Source organism: Macrotis lagotis, chromosome 2 (genome assembly GCF_037893015.1).
Source record: "Macrotis lagotis isolate mMagLag1 chromosome 2, bilby.v1.9.chrom.fasta, whole genome shotgun sequence".
Lineage (NCBI taxonomy): Eukaryota > Metazoa > Chordata > Mammalia > Peramelemorphia > Peramelidae > Macrotis > Macrotis lagotis.
Window position 1 is genome coordinate 99,425,137 of NC_133659.1, and position 22,050 is coordinate 99,447,186.

The 22,050-nt window shown below is 35.5% G+C and overlaps 1 protein-coding gene across 1 annotated transcript in view; it reads left to right on the forward strand.

Moving 5' to 3' along the window:
* Window positions 1-22,050, forward strand: part of CAMSAP2 (calmodulin regulated spectrin associated protein family member 2) — a 159,548-nt gene that overhangs the window by 37,754 nt on the left and 99,744 nt on the right. Inside the window, exon 2 of the mRNA XM_074220896.1 lies at window positions 8,343-8,602. Within this exon, the coding sequence (XP_074076997.1) occupies window positions 8,343-8,602 (260 nt within the window). The remainder of the gene's footprint in view (window positions 1-8,342; window positions 8,603-22,050) is intronic.

Consider the following 22,050-nt stretch of genomic DNA (forward strand, 5'->3'; position numbering starts at 1 on the left):
TTCCCAAGGTCACACAGCTAGGTAATTAAGTGCCTGAAGCTGGGTTTGAACTCAGATCCTCCTGACTCCAGGGCCAGTGCTCTTACATAGTAATACTATTTTATAATTCAGTATGTGTACTAAATATGTTCATCTGGCTGATGATCTTAACTGGGGCTTATTTTGTGGGTAGGACTTCTGAGTATCCTGAAAAAATCCCAGTAGGGCTTATTTTCAGGGAAACATGGTATTTTATCAAATCTTCTGAAATCTAGGTCATTGTATTGACCAGAGTTTTGAAGTCTTTCAGAGTTATTGTTTACAAGATTGTTGTTATTTGATAATTTCTGGTTCTCATTTCCCTCTGCCTTGGTTGATATTATTCTTCAATCTCTCTGGAACCATCCTTTTTTTTTGTTTGTTTCCATATTGTACATTGAGCTAAATTGAGTGTGATGAGAGAGGAAGAAACAAAAAGTATAAGAGATAACAAGATCAGACAATAAGATATCTGTTTTTTTTCCCTAAATTAAAGAGAATAGTCCTTGAAATTTGTTCAAACTCCACGGCTCTTTATCTGGATACAGATGGTATTCTCCTTTGCAGACAGCCCCAAATTGTCCCTGATTGTTGCACTGATGGAATGAGCAAGTCCATCAAGTTTGATCATCACCCCCATGTTGCTGTTAAGATGTACAGTGTTTTTGTGGATGTGCTCATCTCACTCAGCATAAGTTCATGCAATCCCTCCAGGCTTCCCTGAATTCCCATCCCTCCTGGTTTCTAATAGAACAATAGTGTTCCATGACATACATATACCACAGTCTGCTAAACCATTCTCCAGTTGAAAGACATTTATGTGATTTTGTGATTTCCAATTCTTTGCTACCACAAACAGGGCTGTTATGAATATTTTTGTATAAGTGATGTTTTGAAGCCATTCTTTTTATACACAGTAGTATTCATTCACTTTTATATATTATAATTTGCTTAGTGTTTCCTCAATTGATGTACATCTCTTCATTTTTAAGATTTTTTTTTTTATTGCTAAGAACTGCTACAAATATAATTTTCTTTTCTTGGAATATGCTTTGATTGGGTTTAATCTTTCCTTTGATCTATTCTTCTTAGAGCTCCCTCTTTTTTCTTCCATTCCCCCCTTTCTGGTTGAATGAAATATTTGCTTCCCATTCTCTGTGTGTTCTTCTGTCATTTAGCTAATTCAAATAAGAGTGAGGCTTGTAGGTCAACCACCCCTACTTCCTTCTACTTGTTTGTATTAATTTATACTTGCACATCACAGTGACATGAGTCATTTTCTCCATTCTTCTTCCTCTCCTTTGTCCACCTCCTCTAACTTACCTTTAGTATATTTTCCCCTTCCCTTTCTTTTAAGATCATCAATCATAATAGAATTACTTTGATACCTTTTATTCTAATTACCCTTTTTCTAGCACTCATTATTGATGATGAGATTAAGGGGATAAATGTATTATTTCTCCATATTAGAATGCAAATAATTTATCATGGTTAAGTCTCATGATAGTTTGCTCATGTTTACTTTTTTACATTTATCTTGACTTCTGTCTTTGCAAAACATGTCTATATCGCACTGGTCTTTCTTAAGAAACATTTGAAACTCTTCTCTCATTCAAAGGATTTTCTTCCCTGGGACATTATACTCTGATTTGCTATTAGTGGAAGGTGAATGGTGTAGTGAATAGAACTTGGAAATAGGAAGGCCTGAGTTCAAATTCAGCTTTAGACACTTTGTTCTGTCAAATCACTTAATCCTTCTTTACCTCAGTTTCCTCATCTCAAAAAGTTGGGAAAAGAACTATTTTAAAGGATTTTGCAAATCTTAACAGGTTATATGAATTATAACTGTTGCTGATGTTATTATTGTTAAAAGCTTAGAAACTTTCCCATCTGAAATATTAAATTCGTGTGCTCTACTTTTTTTTTTTTGTTATGACCTCTAAATCTGTGATCATGGCTGTGGCTTCTTTCTTAGAATTTTGATTATAATATTTTTGGAAGTTTATTATTTTGAAGCATCTTTAGGTGACCTATATACATCTTATTTGATTTTTGCCCAGTTCTTAGAAATCTGGGCAGTTTTCTTTAATGTTATCCATCCTCACCTTTTTGGTCATTGCTTTCAGATAGTCAAGCAATTTTTCAATTTTCTATCTGATTTGTTATTTTCTAGATCAATTTTTATTACTACAATAATGCCTTACATTTTCATTTATTGTTCAGTCTTTTTCTTTTGTTTTCTTTCTTTAACTTAATAATTTCTTTAATTTTTAAATATTCTTTAAATAAATATTTAAATATTCTTTAAAAATATTTAAATATTCTTTAAAAATATTTAAATATTCTTTAAATTGTTATTATTTTTGGTCTATTCTAGTTTTTAGGGAGTTCATTGCCTGAGCAAAATTTCTATATCTGTTGTTCAGGCTGTTATTCTTCTTTTCCAATTCTCTTTCAAAGTTCTCATTTCTTTTAAAATTTTTTTTCATCTCTGACACTCATTTTATTCCATACCTGAGATGCTCTCCCACCTCTTCTCTGTCCCTGGACTTTCCTGACTTCCTTTGTGTTACAACTAGATTCCCGTTTTCTACAGAAAGCCTTTCCCATCCCCCCCCCACTCTTTTTTTTTTTTTTTGCAAGGCAGTGGAGTTAAGTGGCTTGCCAAGGCCACACAGCTAGGTAATTATTAAGTGTCTGAGGCTGTATTTGAACCCTTGCTCTATCCACTGCGGCACCTAGCCACCCCCCTCCATCCTCTCTTAATTCCCTTATTTAATTATTTCCTACTTATATGTAACTTGTTTGTACATAGGCATTTTCTTGTTTGCTTCCTCTTACATTGTGGGTTCCTGGAGGACAGGGACTGTCTTTTGTCTCTTTTTATATAAATGCAGAGGTAAGCATGGCTTATCTTAAGCACTTAATAAAATGTTTATTGATGGTCTGATTCATTTTATGAAAACAAATTTTAGAATAATTGTTTTTATTGTCTCATATTTTCCAGGAATTCTAGTGGTTTCCAGTTGTATCTAGTTGTGTGTATTTTTCTTTGAATCTTTGCCTGGTAGATATTTTGTAGTCATTCTCTGCTTGGCTTTTGTCGAAATCATCTTTGACCCCACTATGATGTGTTTTTATGTTGAATTTTTTTTTCCACTTATCTTCCAACCTACTTCCTCTTCGGACTTTATGTTCAGACCAGGTTCTGCACACCTCTGAATTTTGTCTAAGGTTCTTCTGTTCCTTTCTTGAGGTATCGATTTGTTTTATTCTTATGATCTTGGAGGAGAGTTCAGCCTAGAAACCTGACAGCTATCATTGTCCCCAAAATGATGTGATCCAGGTCAAAGCTGTATTGTTGCCTTTCTAGTCTGAACTCTGCAAATTCCTGACTTGGGTTTCAGTCTCAGCTGCTTATCTGTGAGCTTGCTGCTTCTTGGAATTCTTGTAGACTGTAATACTTGGCCACCATCTCCCAGCTGCAAAGCTCTGCAGACATTTCCTTTATACTGGAATTCCTACTCCCATTATTCCACTGAGCAGGTTCTGGGGCATCCTTTTGTTTTGTAATACATAGGCTCTCCATGCCCCAAATGCTCTGGATGGCTACTCCTAGTGAGATTCTACCTGTAGTGCTTCATTCTTTTATCTCTCTTTGCTGATCAGGACTGAAAATCTTAGATTTCTTGATTAGGACATGATCTGATGTTCTTTTATAGATGTGTGTGGTAGAATTGTAGGCAAATGCTCTAGCTCTACTTTAGTCAGATCTCTGCCTTAGTCTGAGATTTGATTATGTGTTTGCTACAGAAGTGATTAAGCAACTGGAAATTACAAGACAAAGGACTGTTGTGGAAAGAACTGCTGTAATATGATGAGGACTATGGATTTTTTCAGAACACATTTCATATTGATTCCCAATTGTTTTTTTGTTTGTTTGTTTTTTGCAAGGCAATGGGGTTAAGTGGCTTGCCCAAGGCCACACAGCTAGGTAATTATTAAGTGTCTGAGGCCAGATTTGAACTCAGGTACTCCTGACTCCAGGGCTGGTGCTCTATCCACTATGCCACCTAGCTGCCCCTCCAGTTCTCAAAATAAAAATAAAACTCTTACTCAAGAGGCTTAATAAACTTCCAATAACAAGTTTACCTCATTTATTCAGTTTTCAAATGATCAAATCCCATATTCTTTCCTAGATATACTAATGTCTTCCATAACTCAACAGTACAACAATAAACTTTTCTCAGGTCATTTTTCCTTGGCTTGAACTCCTGATCATTTCTTCTGGTCTTTAGAGCCTTAATCAAAATTTTTTTAACCTCGTTTTTGAAGGACCTCACAATTACTAAAACCCAAATTTCTATTATTTTCCTACCCTAGCCTTTTTTCCTCTGTCACTTTTATTCTGAATAGCCTCATGTTTGAATATCCTTGGAACCTGTGATGTGCATATGTGTATCTGTATTCATTAATTTTGTATATATAGCAAAATCCCTCATATCTTTGAACAGACAGTAGTGTGAAAATGCAAGATTTTCACATGAAAATAGATAATAGGGCAATTATTTTATAGCAATAATAAGCATTTTTTGTTTTTGTTTATATTTTACAATAATCTTGCTGTGAGAGTAAACATAATCCCCCCCCCCCAAAAAAAAAGATGAGAAACCTTAAGAATTGTGAGAGTAAAAAGTATTTCAGTCTCTGTTCAGATTCCAGTGGCTCTGACTCTGGGATGAGTTGCCTTCCCCTGTTCCACTCCATTGTAAAGACTTTTTCTTGACTTTTATGTGAGATACCTTAGCCCCTTCTTCCTCTCCTTTCCCTTTCTCCCTGTACTTTCTTTTATCACCCATTGAATCCACCTTATTATATTATATGTCTTTATATTCCTGTGCCTTGTCTATTTATGCTCCTAACTGCTCTTATAAATGAGAAAATTCATGAGTTAGCAGTATCTTCTTTCCATGCAGGAATACAAATAGTTCGACATCATTAAGTTCTTCACAGTTAATCCATCTCATCTGTGGTTCACCTGAGTCCTGTATTTGGAGATCAAACTTTCTGTTCAGCTCTGATTGTTTCAACAGGAAACTTTGAAAGTCCCTCTTTTCCCCTGAAAGAAGATGTTCAGTTTTGCTGGGTAGTTGATTCTCAGTTGTAAACCAAGATCGTTTGCCTTCCAAAATATCATATTCCAAGCCCTACGAGCCCTTAATATAGATGCTGCCAGATCCTATGTAATCCTGACTATAGAGCCATAGTAGTTGAATTGTTTGTTTCTCTGACTTGGGAGTTTTGAAATTTGGCTGTAATCCTGGAAGTTTTTCTTTTGGGATGTCTTTCAGGAGGGGACTGGTGAATTTCTTCAATTTCTATTTTTCCCTTCTCTTTCTAGGATCTCAGGGCAATTTTGCTGTATTATTTCTTTTTTTAAATTTAAGTTTAAATTTTTTAAATTTTTAATTAAGGCAGTGGGGTTAAGTGGCTTGCCCAAGGCCACACAGCTAGGTAATTATTAAGTGTCTGAGGCCGTATTTGAACTCAGGTCCTCCTGACTCCAGGGCCAGTTCTCTATCCAGTCTGCCAGCTAGCTGCCCCTGTATTATTTCTTGAAAAATGAAGTCTAGGCTCTTTTTTTCTGGTCGTGACTTTCAGGTAGTCCAATAATTTTTAAATTATCTTTCTGGATCTGTTTTTTGTGGTTAGTTGTTTTTTCCAATGTGATATTTCACATTTTCTTCTAATTTTTTTTTGGAATAGTTTTATTTCTTCCTGATTTCTTGTGATATTTCACATTTTCTTCTAATTTTTTTTTTGGAATAGTTTTATTTCTTCCTGATTTCTTGCAAAGTCATTGGCTTCCTTTAGTTCCATTCTGTATTTGAAGGAATTATTTTCTTCAGAGAACTTTTTTATCTCCTTTTCCAGCTGGCCAATTCTGCTTTTAAGGAATTCTTCTCTTCATTTGCCTTTTGTGTTGCTTTTACATTTGGCCTAAACTGGTTTTTAACATATTATTCAATTTTTTTTGTATTTTGTATTTCTTTCACCAAATTGCTGATTTGGTTTTCATGATTTATCTGCATCACTATCATTTCTCCTCCCAATTTTTCCTCTATCTCCTTTAATTGCTTTTCAAAGTCTTTTTTGAGCTCATCCATAGCCTGAGCCCATTTTCTATTTTTCTTTGAGGTGTTGGATACAGAAGCTTTGATTTTTGTCTTCTCAATCTTCCATGGGACCAAAGTAATTTTCTATTATCAGATTCTTCTTTTTCTTTTGTTTGCTCATTTCTTCAGCCTTTGGATGATTTTCTACACTTTCAAGGCTTGGGGGTGGGGTGGGACAACCCATAGGGATCTTAATTCCTCCAAGGTTTTATGAGATGCTCTGACTGCTCTCTTGCCTGTGTTCAGGCCCTCGCCTCTGCCCTGGAGTTGTGAGGACAGTTCTTGCTTGGCTATGGTAGTATGGAAGCCCAAACTGAAACCTGGATTTGGGTGTGGGCAAACAGCTGAGTCCTGCCTCAGGGAGAGCAGAGAGAGAGACCTCTGCAGTCTCCCCCAATTCCCCTATCATTTATTGGCTGTCTTCTATAGATACAGGCTGGCTTTCCCGATTCCCTCTGCAGATTCTCCTTGTAGGGCTACTCTGGTGTGGCAAAGTTCTCTCACCACCCCTTCAAACTGTTCCCAGTGATTCCTGGGCCAGGAGGTCTGGAAACCACCCCCCCTCTGCTGTGGACCCAGGTGCCCTCAGGAATCTAGGGACCTGACTCAACCACACTGCATTTTTTTCCAACTCCTGCTCCCGGTGAAACAGACCTTTCCTGCAAAACTTCTAAGTTGTCTTGGACTGGGAAATTGTATCACTTTGTCTTTCTGTGAGTTTTACCCCTCTCAATTTTGGCTAGAGTCATAATTTGATAGCTTTTGTAGTTTTGGCAGGATCAAGTTTCTGGAAATTTCTGCTTTCATGCTACCATCTTGCCTCTGCCACCAGTAATAAGCATTTTTTAAAGAGTTGAATAACTTAATTATATTTGATATTAACTAGGGGGTTTTTTTTGTGTTTTTTTTTTTTTAGGTTTTTGCAAGGCAAATGGGGTTAAGTGGCTTGCCCAAGGCCACATAGCTAGGTAATTATTAAATGTTTGAAACCGGATTTGAACTCAGGTACTCCTGACTCCAGGGCCGGTGCTTTATCCACTATGCTACCCTCAATCTTCTGAAAATACCTGGTCTTTTTCCACCACAGTACTTTTCTCATTATGTTCCATATGCCAAGAATGCCCTAACTTCCCTTTGTTAACTTATTAACCACTCTTTTACAGCCCAATTCATATAACTCTTCCATGAAACTGACTTTGATTACATGCCAGTTAACTCAGACCTCACTTAAGGACATTTTTTTTGTCACTCTCTGACACTCACTTTTCATATATTACTTTGAATTAAACTTACGTGAATTTTTCTTTGTTTTTCTACATAGTAACTTCTATGTCTTCTCTGTCTAAATTTTGTATCATTTCCAACACCTTGCTTGGTTCTGTTGACAATAATAGATTATTATTTAGTCATTTTCAGTTGGGACCTTCTCTTTGTGCCCCTTTTGGGGTTTTCTTGGCAAAGGTACTGTAGTGGTTGGTCATTTTCTTCTCCAATTAATTTTACAGATGAGGAAACTGAGGCAAACAAGTTGAAGTGACTTACCAAGAGTCACATGGCTAGTGTCTAAAATTCATATTTGAACTCATCCTCCTGACTTCAGACCTGGTTCTCTGGCTCCTGTGCCACCTAACCAGCCCAACATATTAGATACTCAATATTTTATTGAATTGAATTGAACTGAATGTATTTGCTCCCTTATTTGCACCATAATTTCATCCATTGATTCTATTATGAGCAATGATATATCAAGAATATATCTTGATTCTGTCAAAATTCATGTTTGAGAGTACCATTTATAGCAAGTCTATTATGTGAATATTTTTTATAATAAGGTATTAAAACATGATAATATTATTATAGTGATAATTATATATAGATAAGGGAATACTAATCAAGAAATTCTCCCTGTAGACTTGAGAAAGCTTTTCTCGCTTTGCTCAACTCTGACCCATCAGGATGGTTGTGTCCAAAGTAAAGAACCGAAGTAGTACTTTGGGGGAAGTAACTTGAGAATTATTGGCAGAAGCTCTTCCAGGTTTCTTAGTTTCTTCATACTTTTCTTTAGAACTTATAACTAATAGTACTAGTAAGTATACAATTATGTTTTTTTATTAAAATCAATTGAGTAAAGTTTTTTGTTCTCTTTAGAAAATGTGCCAGAGGAACTTCGAGAGCCATTTTATACAGATCAATATGACCAAGAGCACATCAAGCCACCTGTTGTGAACTTGCTACTATCAGCAGAACTGTATTGTCGTGCTGGGAGTCTTATTCTCAAGAGTGATGCTGCAAAACCACTTTTGGGCCATGATGCTGTAATACAGGCTTTAGCACAGAAAGGTCTCTACGTTACTGACCAAGAGAAATTGGTAACAGAGCGAGATCTACATAAAAAACCTATTCAGATGGTGAGTGTTTTAAATGGTGTGATTACCTCACATTTATTTAATATGCATGCTTTTCAACATAGTAACAGTTTTTTGTCAAATTGGACATTGATCAAATTGGTTATTTTATATGCACTTTTTTCCCTTTTGCAGTCATTCCATATCCATTTGATAATTGAAAATAGAATTGTGAAAAGATATTGTCTTTTGAGATATTTGTTCTCACTAATTGGGTGAAACAGTTATAGCTTCTCCCCACTTAAAACTGAGGAAACTATGTAAATTTAAAAATCTTTTCTAGCTACTTTTTCTGGATGCAAGAGGGTTGGGAGAAAGTCTTTATAGTTAGATAAGAATATGTACATATGTTTATGAGGAAAGAAAGGTGAGACTCAGAGTTCTTTTATTTCCTTATCTAAATGATAAGTTTAATATCAGTTTCTATACATTCAATATTTTTGAGGTTTTTGTTTAATTACTATGTTATAAGATGATATAATCTGTGCTCTTAAGTTATCACCCAGGAAAAGACAGAGTTGTCAGAAATATTTTCCAAAAGAAATCAGTTTCATATACTATTTTATTTTTAAAAAGATGAAGAAAATTTTGGGCATAATTAAAGATAATTAAGAAATAAAACATTTTGCTTTCATAGACTGGTCAAATAATACTATTTCATATTTGGAAATAGCTATATAAATATAGCATTGTAAAAATTGTACTCTTTAGTGTTATCAAACCAAATCTAAAGAAGAATACCAACAAACAATTGGTAAAAATCACAAAGAAGTATGGATAACAAAAACTTAGAAGGTCTTTATCAAATTTGAATATATTAGAAGTAGGTCAATTTATTATCTGTAGTCTGGGTTATAGATAAAAAGATTACAGATACAAATATAGTAGACAGGTATGGAGAACAGTCCCAGAGACTGGAAAGTGGAGAGTAATTGCAATGACAGAGTGGTAAGATAGTGTTATTTTATGTGTTGAAATGTTTAATGTAAATATGGAATTCAAAAAATTGATAAACTTTGCTCAGAACAAGACTAAAATAGAATACAAATAAATAATTCACAAAATCACAAAAAGAAATATGGATAGCAAAATTTAGAGTTGTCTATTTAGTAAAGAACTAGAAATGAGGGCGGCTAGGTGGCACAGTGGATAAAGCACCAGCCCTGGATTCAGGAGTACCTGGGTTCAAATCTGGTCTCAGGCACTTAATAATTACCTAGCTGTGTGGCCTTGGGCGAGTCACTTAACCCCATTTGCCTTACCAAAAAAAAAAGAACTAGAAATGAAGTGACTCCTTATTGCCTCCAGAATCAAATGTAAAATGCTCTATTTGGCATTCAAAGCCTTTATAATCTAGCTCCCTAGATTTCTCATTCCTATTCTCACTATTGACCTCCCTGGTTTCCTTTTAAGGCTCAACTAAAATCTCACCTACAGGAAACCTTCCTTAACCCCTATTAATTCTAGTGCTTTTTTTTTTTTTATTTTTTAAGTTTTTGCAAGGCAAATGGGGTTAAAATGGCTCACCCAAGGCCACACAGCTAGGTAATTATTAAATGTTTGAGGTTGAATTTGAACTCAGGTACTCCTGACTCCAGGACCACTGCTCTATCTACTGTGCCACCTAGCTGCCCCCTATTGCTTTCCTTCTAGTAATCATTTCCTAATTATCCTTTGAACTCCTTATGGCTTATCATCAAATCATTTAGATCCTTTGGAAGGAAGAAAGGGCACACTTGTGTGCTTTTAAATGTTTAGTTCTATTAACTACTGCCTTTTTTTTTAACAAGTAGAATTTTTATCTTCAAGGGTTCTCAGTACAAATCAGGTTTGGTATATTTTCTTTGGTAAGCAGATGCTTTTCAGTGTTCTCCCTCTTTATATATCTTCTTTCTTGTGACTTTTCAGAGTATTTCCTTTGTATTTCTCAGGAAATTTTATATTCTACATTTTACATTCACTTGGGTATCTACTTGGTATTACTTTGACAAGCCTTACCTACCCTAGTGAATGGTAAACTCTTCAAGGGAAGGGACCATCTTAATCATTTCTTTATCCCTCTCAGTCCTTAATAATTTATCCACTTAATCACAGACTATAAAACAGGCCTATAAGTAGGGGTTAAAAGATTCTATTAAGTACTTGTAATAGTGAAAAAGGATGAGAACTCAAAAGTAAGTCATTAAACTTCCAAAGAATAGAGATAGGATGCTAGAATTAGGTACTAATTTGTACAGTTTTTTAATTCCAAATGGCTGTAATAGAAGAAAATACAGATGATCACTTTGTATGATTAAGTAAAAGTATCTCTGTCCTCCCAATTTGCTAAACTGTTAAATAATTAACATTCTGAATCTTAAATGAAACTTCGTATAAGGAAAAAATCAGCTTGTCAAAATTATATTGAGATTATCAGTTAAAAGAAAATTCCCACCAACTTTCTGAATTAATACCACTGTCATGTCAATGTTGCATTTGATGATAAATACTGTAAAATATTAACTACCAATGTTCAGTTTCAGACCCTAGATTTTCTTTTTAGTTTTTATTGAAATTCTTAATTTGCTAGGCAAATCACTTAACCTCATTGCCTTGAAAACAAAACAAGACAAAAAGAAACTCTTAATTTGCTTATCTCTGTTAATGTATTTCAAGTATAAGTAAGGGTCCTGCTCCTCTGCAGAAATGAATTAAATACTGATTCCAAACTGACTCTTCTACAAGTTGCTAGTATGTATGTGTGTGTGTGTGTGTGTGTGTGTGTGTAACCTGAAAAGTAGGCAAATATCCTTTCTTAGATGAGTTTTTATTTGTATGTCCTGTGATATTGTAGAGAAATTCTACCAGAAATTGTTTTTCTGTTATATCATTCAATAGACCCACAAACTGATTGTCTTATTTTTTATTTATTTTTGGGTTTTTTTGGTAGGGCAGTGGGGTTAAGTGACTTGCCCATGGTTACACAGCTAGGTAATTATTAAGTATCTGAGACCGCATTTGAACTTGGCTTCTCCTGACTACAGGGCCAGTACTCTATCCGCTGCACCATCTAGATGCCCATAAACTAGTTGTCTTTATGTCTTACAGCACACAATTAGGAAAGTAGATTCAAATAATTTATTCTAGCCCTTTTCTTCTTTCATATTCTAAAATATATTCATCATATTATTGAAGGAGGAAGGCCCATAGGCCTGAAATAGTGCCCACATTAATATAACTTCTCTTCCAATTGAATTTGTCATTTTTGGGTGACCTGATTATTAAATGCTGAATGAACCAAAAGTGTGGCATGGGAGCTGGACCCTGTATAAGAGTTGGGGACAGCTGCAGAAGCAGCAGGGACTGTGCCATCTTGGTCTGAACTTCATCTTGGAGTCCTCAACCACTGCCTCTTGTATCTCTTTGATTACCTGTATATTTACTTTCTGCTTGAATTGCTGAAGGGAAGAGTTTGTGATCTACTTTTTGACAATGAGAGTTTTTCCAGGAAAGAAATAAATTTACCTGCTATCCATTCTTCATTACAAGTTTTTTTTTTTTGTTTTGTTTGTTTGTTTTGTTTTGTAAGGCATGGGGTTAAGACCTTGCTCAGGTCATACAGCTAGATAAGTATTAACTGTCTGAGGCTGGATTTGAACTCGGGTCCTCCTGACTCCAGGGCTGGTGCTTATCTACTGTGCCACCTACTTGCCCCCATTACAGTGTTTTGATTAATGGGGAATGTGGCAGGTGAAAGATGAGATGACTGAGGAAATAAAGGTTTTATCTGAGCATATCAATTTATTAGGCACTGCATGCCAGCTGCCTAACAAACTGGGACCAAATTTCATCAGCTTAGACCTGGATTCCCAACTATGGGGGAGATAGACTTTTATACATTAAAAATAATTAATCAAATAAGACCAATTTTTAAACTAAGACAGCACAGCATTAGGTAATCTGATTTCTGATTAGATGAAAGATTAGGAAATTTGTAAATTGAGAGGGAGAGAGTGAATAGATACAATGCCTTACAATCAGAAAAGAAAGTATCCTTCCTCTTAGTGTCTGTAAACAATTAAAAGAACATGGCAACAATAACTGATTGATTGGTACATGCCCAATTTTTCAGGTAAGACTAAATGTATTACTTGAGATATACCAACGTAAGAAAACTTGCATTAATCTTTTTAGGTTTTTGCAAGGCAAATGGGGTTAAGTGGCTTGCCCAAGGCCACACAGCTAGGTAATTATTAAGTGTCTGAGACCGATTTGAACCCAGGTACTCCTGATTCCAGGGCTGGTGCTTTATCCACTGCGCCACCTAGCCGCCCCTGCATTAATCTTTAAATCTCACTAGGTTTCAGGGGCAGCTAGATGGCACCGTGGATAGAACTCTAAAGTCCTTGATTAAGGACTTCTAAGCTTCAGGGAAAGTTGGACCAATTTCTCAGCCCCATAGGGCTAAGGTTCAAACATTACAAGAAGGTTTTCTCCCAGTTACTACAATTTAATAAATTTTTCTCATAAGACAGAATTTAGACTAGATCTATAATTGAATAGAAACTTAAGTTAGCTCCAGAATTGAATCACTTGCTGTCTGAATGCCCTCAATTCTCTTTGAGAAAAGATTTGACAAAACTGCAGGAGATCTCTCATTTTCATTAAAGCTGTTTTATTGAAGTAGTGTAGGTTAAAAAAACCCCAAATCTTCAAGGAATGAGGGAAAGATAAATTTTTCCAAGTGATTGCTACTACTTTAGATATTATCATAGCAATTTGATGCAGGAGTCTTAGACCATATTAGTAATCCAATATTTCTTTTATAGTTATTGGGATCTTTTAATATTGTTTTCAAGGAAAACTTAGTATTAGAATTAAGCTATACTTAATCCAAAAATAATTAGATACTAAGTAAAGGTTTCATTATGCAAAAATCTACAAGAACAGTTATCTTTTAGGAAATGTTACAATTGCAGAAGAGTAAAAATTGATGGTGAATATAAAAGAAAATGGTAAATCATGGTCTAACTAAACTGCATCTTATTACTGATAAACTTTTATATGAGAGAAGTTTTGTAAAAGACTTTAAAGACTATGCAGACATATTATAGATGAAAGAATGAAATGGATACAAGAAATGCCTTATTGGTGCAAGAGAAATCTCCTAGGCCTTCCTGTGTGTAAAAGTTGGCTAAACATAGATAAAAAATACAACACCCTTTTCTCATTCACTTTTGTAATTGTTTTCAGTTACACCCTTTTGTTGAGCCTCACTTGTCCATTTTGTCATTAGGACCTATTGGTTTAACCAATTTGTGTTTCTTTTTTTTTTTTAGTTTTTTTTTTCGGTCAGGCAAATGGGGTTAAGTGGCTCGCCCAAGGCCACACAGCTAGGTAATTATTAAGTGTCTGAAATCAGATTTGAACCCAGGTCCGCCTGACTCCAGGGCTGGTGCTTTATCCACTGCGCCACTTAGCTGCCCCTAATTTGTGTTTCTTACATCTTTCCTGTTCCATTTACCCAGTCACTACTGCCCCTACATTTATGTGCATATTAATTCTTACCTAGATCATTGAGAGTTTCTAAATTGGTTTTCCTGTTTCAGTATCCCCCCAGTGTATTCTGTATGTCTTGGAGAAATGTACCTTTGCATATGCTTATTCTTTTTACTCATAATCCCAATCCATTTTCAGGTTCTTAATGTATCTTCTGGACTACCATCATTATCAATCAACAGACATGTATCAAGCACTATGTTATGTGACAGATCCTGCATTTTCACTAGGGATATAAGTGTAAAAAATAAAACAATTTCTACTTGCAACAGTTATTTAGTTGTTCAGTTGTTTTTCAGCTATGTTTGATTCTTCATTAGTGTTTTCTTGGCAAAGAAACTGGAGTGGTTTTCCATTTGCTTCTCCAGTTTATTGTACAGATGAGGAAACTGAGGTAAACAGGGATAAGTGATTTGCCCGGGGTCACATAACTTGTAAATATTTTAGGCCAGATTGGAACTCAGGAAGAGGAATCTTCCCAACTCCAAACCTGGTCCTCTAGCCAATTTACTATTTAGCTGCCCAATTTAGCTCATAAGAAGCTTATATTTTAGTAGGGGAGTATATGTGTATCTGCACGGTAAATTTAAAATGAATAAATGTAATTTTGAACAAAGTACTAAATAAAAGGTGGTATGGATGGGAAGACACTAGCAATTTGAGAAATTAGGAGATGCTTTTTTGAGCTTGATATTAAGAGAGAGACTGAGGTATGTGAGGAACAGAGCAGGTCCGTTTCACTGAATTGCAATATGGGAGGGGAGGAAGCTGGAAAGACAGTTGGGGCCAGGCTCTGTGGGGCTTTAAAAGCCAAGCACAAAGCAGTTTTACACTTTATAAATAGATCAAATGGAGACCACAAGAGTTGTTTCCATATGACTGTTATGTGACTGAATATATGCTTTAAGAAAACTATTTTGGCAGCAATGTATAAGATAGCCTAGAATGGTAAGAGACTTGAGAATTCTTCATCTTTTCAATCCTTCTATACAGTTGTCAAAATAATCTTCTCTGAATCATAGATTTGACTGTTATCCTTCTCACAAACCTTTGGTGACTTCTGTTTTCTATGGGATAAAATGTTAAGTTAGGCCTGGTCTCCACCTACCTATCCATCCTTTCTTTTCTGTTTGCCTGGTTTTTTGGTTTGTTTTAACCACCTGTTTACACATTTGGCTCCAATTAGCTTGGATTACTAGTTTTGACCTAAACTTGATAGTCTAGCTCATGTTTTTCTTCATTCATACATGCTATTTCTTAAACCTAGGATGAACCACTTCCCTCAAGGCTTTTTTCAAGGCTCACCTCACCTGTTACTTCCTTCCAAAAGTCCTCCTAATTCCATACATAATGAGAAATTGCACATTTTTTTTCTTTTTAACTCTTAATCATAAGATATTTACTGTCTGAGAAAGCAAAAGCAATAATAATCATAACATTTACATATTAGAAAGCCAAAACAGGAATTATCAAACATAATAATCTGACTATAAACCTAGCTCACACTCTACATATATATGTGTGTGTGTGTGTGTGTGTGTGTGTGTGTGTGTGTACACACTCCTTGAATGTAAGCTCATTGTGGGGAAGAATTTCCTTGTATATAAGTACTTTTTCACCTAGAGAAAAGACTCAAAATGAATCTTTGCATTCCTCTAGAGAACAGTGCCTTAAAGTGCTATGAAAACTGTGAGCTAAAAAACAGAAAATTATGAGCTATTTATAATTTTAATTTAAAATGTTTTATGTTTACTCCCTCTTAACTAAAATAATAATCTCTATTCATTTATTTATTTATCCCTCCATTCATTTATCTATTTATTTATTTATCCCATTAATCTCTACTGTCCTTTCCTCTTCCTTCTTGTAGTCTCCCTCATTCATGGTTTCCTTTTGCAAGCTCATCATCCATATCATATGCTCTCTGCTCTATCTTGCCTTTTTCTTCTCTCTATATATTTTCTTGGCATTATCGGCTTCTATGTATTTGTTATATTTATGTTATACACATACACAAAACATACACATATTTTCTCTTGGGCTTGGATTCCTGTTCACTTATGTTTTTTTTAAAATTTATTTATTTATTCTTATTTTTACAAATAATGGTTTTTTTATACGTTAACAATATATTCTTGTTTAAGAGTAAATATAATACCCCCTCCCCCAAAAAAATATAGACCCACATGTGCAATAAAGTAAAGGGGAGAGAAAAAAATTAAAGTTAAAACTAAAAAAAATAAAAAAATAGTAATAATTTTAGGTATGGACAGGTGGCGCAGTGGATGGAGCACCAGCCCTGGAGCCAGGAACATGTGAGCCCAAATCAGCTCCATACACCCAACAATCACTCAACTGTGTGACCCCGTATAAGCCACCCCAACCCCATTGCCCTGCAACCCCCCCCCAAAAAAAGACCCAAAATAAAATAAAATAGTAATAATAATAGTAAGGTGGCCAGGTGGCAGACAGAGCACTGGCCCTTGAGCCAGGAGCACCCAGGTCCTAATCCGGCCTCAGGCACCCAGTTATGTGACCCCAGGCAGGCCACCCAGCCCCTCACTCATTGTTGATAGACATTTTGAACTGGATAGAGTTATTTCAAATTTAATTTGTCCAAAAGAAAACTTATGTTTCTACCAAATACTACCTTTTTTTCCAAATAGTCATTTTTTTCAAGTACAACGCTGTCCTTCCTATCATGAAGTTGTACTTTTTTGTCTTGAACCTTTTTTTGATTTCTTGCTCTTTCTCACTCCGCACATCCAGTCAGTTTCCAATTCTTATTGATTCTACCTCTTTGTATCTGTTCTCTAAGTTAAATTTTTATCACCTCTCACCTGGAATATTGTAAGATCATCTTTATTTGTATTGATGCTTTAAGCAAATGATATTCCATTTCATGCCCCATGTCTTTCCACTGACTGACCCCTTCCCTGGAATTCTCTTCCTCATTTCCATCTTTTCATTTCCCTCGCTGCCTTCAAGACTCAACTTAAATCCTACTTCCTGCAAGAGAACATTATATTTTGCATTTTTTAAATTTGTTATTTTTATTTTTCCCTCAGTTTCTTGTTAAAACTATTGTAACATTCTGTTAAAATTTTTGGTTCCAACTTATCTTTCTTCCTTTATATCTACTCTCATTGAGAAAGCAGTAAATTTAAAATAGGTATATATGTGTAGTCATGCAAGATATATTTCCATATTAGTCATGTTGTGAAGAAAAGCATAGACCAAAAAATTAAAGTAAAACAAAAAACTGTTTCAATCTGCATTCAGATTCCTTCAGTTCTTTCTCTGGAGAAGGATAATTTTTTTCATCAGTCTTAGGCATTGTCTTGGATCATTGTTTTGCTGATGATAGCTAAGTCATTTATACAGATAATCAATATTGCTCTATGTAGTACACTGTTCTATTGGTTTTGCTCATTTCACTTTACATCATTTCATGTAAGTCTCTTCAGGTTTGTCTGAGAGCACACTTCACATTATTTCTTAGAGTAGCAATATAGTATTCCTTCACCAATCATGTACCAACTTGGTCAGCCATTTCCCAGCATCCCCTCAATTTCCAGTTCTTTGCCACCAATGAATGATCTGCTATAAATTTTTATGTATGTATAGATCCTTTTCCTTTCATTTATTTATTTTTATCTCTTTGGGATACAGACCTAATAGTGTTATTGTTGGATCAAAGGGTATATGTGGTTTTGTAGCACTTAGGGCATCATTCCAAATTACTTTCCAGAATGGTTGAATCAATTCAGAGCTCCAATTCCCCCACATCTCCTCGAATATTTGTTGTTTTATTTTTCTGTTGTAATTATCCAATCTGATAGATGGGAACTGGTACCTCAGGATTGTTTTAATTTGCATTTCTCTAATCACTAGTGATAAAGAGTAATTTTTCTAGATCTGTTGATAACTTTGATTACTTTGAAAACTTATCATGTCCTTTGACCATTTGTCAATTGAAGAATAAATTTATTTTATAAATTTGATTCATTTCTCCACATATTTGGGAAAAGGCTTTTCAGAGTTATTTGGTACAAAAATCTTATATGAATACTGTATATTTCCTTTTAGCCTATTTTCCTAATTTATCTTACTCTCTTTCCTTTCATTGTGTCCACCTTCAAAAATGTTTGCTTCTGTCTTCTGCTTTCCCCAACTTACTCCCCCCAGCTCCTTTCATCAGGACATCTCTTAAGCTCTTCCCCTCCTACTTTCCTATAAGACAAGATAGATATTTATATCCAAATGATTGTGTAAGTCATTGTCTCTATGAGTTAGTTCCAATGAGTGTAAGATTCAAAGACTCAGCAGTCTCTCCTATATTCCTCCATATAGAAAGGCTTTTGCCTTTCTCTTCAGTGAATTCCTTTTTCTCATCACTTAATTTTATTTTTTTAGAGATCATCCCATCATATTTCAACTTATACCCCCATATCTTTTGTCTCTGTATTTACTCCTTCTGATTGTCCTAACAATGAGAAAGTGCTTAGGAGTTATAAATATGTAAACTGTTCAACATCATTGAATTTCTTTTTCTTCTCTTGAACCTTATCCTTGGAAGTCATATTTTCTATTGAACTTTGGTCTTTTCATCAGCAATGCTTGAAAGTACTCTGTTTCATTGAATGTCCATTTTTTTCCCCCTGAAGACTGATGTTCAGTTTTTCTGGTTAAGTGATTCTTTGCCCTTCAGAAACCCTCCAATTCTTTAACATTAAATCTTGTGTTATCTTGATTATGACTCCATGGTAGTTGATATTTGACTTGTTTCTTTCAGGTTGCTTGTAGTATTTTCTTTTTGATCTGGGAACTTTGGAATTTGACTTTAATAGTATTTCTGGGAGATCTTTTTCAGAAGGTGATCATTGAATTCTTTCTATTTCTGTATTACTTTCAGGTTGTATAATATCAAGTTTTGTAAAATTGATAATTTTTTGAAAGAATGTTTAGACTTTGTTTTTGATCATGACCTTCAGGCAGTCTTTGATTTGTTTTCCAGGTCTATTGTTTTTCCAATGAGATTTTCAAGAGTCATTAGCTTTCCTTTGACCAGTTTTTATTTTTAGAAAATTTTTTTTCTTCAGTGAGAATTTTTCTCATTTCCATTTAGTCTATTTTGCTCTTTTTAAGGAGTTTTTCTAAAGTGAATTTTTGTACATCTTTTTACATTTGACCAATCTGCTTTTTAAAGAAGTTCTTCTCTTTAGTGAATTTTTGTGTGTCTTTCCATTGGGCCAATTCTGCTTTTTAAGACATTATTCTCTTCCTTGGAGTTTTTGCCTCTTTCATCACTTGGCCTAATCTCTATTTTAAGGTGTTATTTTCTTCAGTATTTTTTGTGCCTCCTTTATTAAGATGTTGACTCTATTTTTATGCTTTTCTCTCATCATTGTCATTTCTTTCCCCTATTTTTCCTCTACTTCTCTTAATTTAATTTTCAAACTCTTTTTTGAGTTCTGTTGTAATTCTTTTGGGGTCTGAGACCAGTTCACTTGCTTTTTTCTTTTTCCTTTTACTATTTTGTTTTGAATCTTTGGATATAGCAATTTTGACTTTATATTCTCTTTCTACATTTATGTTTTGATCTTCTCTGTCACCATAGTAGCTTTCTGTAGGCAGAGTCTTTTTTTTGGTTGTTTGCTCATTTTTCCAGCCTGTTTTAGCTTTATGTTAATATTGGACTGTGCTCCTGGAGGCAGAGGGCATTGCCCCAAGTTTCAGGTTTTTTTATGCAGCAGTTTTCAGAGCTAGTTCCCAGAGTTTGTAAGCCTTCAATTTTTCCAAGGTGGTATGATCTAAGGAGAGGTGTATTTACTCTCCTGACCTGTACCCTGCTCTCTGACCCACCACGAGCACTCTTTTCAGTCCTGAAGCTATGACTTTGGACTGTCCCCACTCCTCTGTAGTTGCCCTGATGAGCTGCTAATTCTCCTTTTTGCCCTGGGACTGTCCCCCAGGATTCCAATCCAGATCTGAATGTGAGTGATCCAACAGAGTCTCACACTCAGTGTAGCAAAGTGGGGGGACCCCTGTAACCTCCTTTTGATTAGTTGTCCAACCCCCTTGCCATCTGTGGGCTGAGAGCTGTGGAAACAGGTTGCTGCCACTGAGCCAGATACTTCCAAGGTCCACTTGCTGGTTTGCCAGGTCAAGGCCTTCACTGGAGCATACTCCAGGCTCATCTCAGTGTGATAGACCTTTCTTGATAATTGTCAAGTTGTCTTGGGCTGAAAAATTTTCTTTTGTCCTTTTGTGGGTTCTGCCACTCCAGATTTGTTTTTTTTGTTTTAGTTTTTGCAAGGCAATGGGGTTAAGTGATTTGCCCAAGGTCACACAGCTATATAATTATTAAGTGTCTGAGTCTACATTTGAACTCAGGTCCTCCTGACTCCAAAGCTGGTGCTTTATCCACTGTGCCACCTAGCTGCCCCCACTCCAGATTTGTTTTGAGGTGCTACTTAAAGTTTGTTTGGAAGGGAATTTGGGAAAGCTTAGGCTAGGAGGTATACAAGGTATATGCCTTTCCTCTGTCATCTTTACTAGTGCATTCTTTCTGAGATTACTTTTCATTTGCCATTTCCATTTCTGTTCTGGCCAGAAACTTGGAGGAGAGAAACTCTCCCAGATTGATATCTTTATGATGGTTAAAAAAAAACCATATTTTGCTTCAACTCCTTCCCAGCCCTCAGTCATTGACCTGGAGTAACTGAACCCTGGGAAAGACCTTAATTTAGAAAGGCCAGGTCCCCCACCTCATCTTGGGCCATTGATAGTGGTCTTGACCTGTTATCTTGACTTTGAATTTCAGGTGATTCCACTTTGCTGCATTTGTATCAAGACATCACTTTCGTGATGTCATTGGTCCACTTCAAGGAAGGAGGACCACCAACAGCAGCATTTGCACCATATTTTTCTTGTGTATAAATAATCCCCTGTTTAGTGTCTCCCCCATTAGAATGAGAGTTTCTTAAGGAGAGGAAATATGTTTTGACCTTTCTATTTTTATCACAACATTGACTCCTGGCAAGTGCCATTGTAAATCCTTGTAACAAGCTTGTGTGCCAACTGACCCCAATTGATTTTATATAGAGCTGCCAAAGTGATTTTCCTAAAAAAACTGTCTGTATTTCTCCCCTCTTAACCTCAAATGATTCCCGATAGACTCGGGAGTCTGAGATAGAGACTCTTGTTATATATGTGAGGTGTTTTCTTTTGGACAAAGATATTTTTGCCTTTTTTTAAAAATACCTATTGCATAGCATATTTACTTGTACAAAGTAACCACTTAATGTTTGGTGACTGATTAACTGATTGACTGTAGGAAATGGAGGCAATTCTAATACTCATATTTCATTATATTAAAGGTTTTTTTCAAAATTTTTTATATAATAGGGTATAGTCTAATTAGATTTGAAGACAATTTACTCTTTTTTTTTTTAGGTTTTTTTTCAAGGCAATGGGGTTAAGTGGTTTGCCCAAGGCTACACGGCTAGGTAATTATTAAGTGTCTGAGACCGGATTTGAACCCAGGTACTCCTGACTCCAAGGCTGGTGCTTTATCCACTGCGCCACCTAACTGCCCCTGACAATTTACTCTTAAAAAAGAAATTATTTCTCTAAACTACTTTTTTTTAGATTTTTGCAAGGCAAATAGGGTTAAGTGGCTTGCCCAAGGCCACACAACTATGTAATTATTAAGTGTCTGAGACTGGATTTGAACCCAGGTACTCCTGACTCCAAGGCCGGTGCTTTATCCACTACGCCACCTAGCTACCCCTCTCTAAACTATTTTAAAAAGTCTCATTTTCTCATGTGTTTGGATAGTTATGATTCACTTTAGCATTTAAAAAGTGAGGTTTATGGGGGGCAGCAGCTAGGTGGCGCAGTGGATAGAG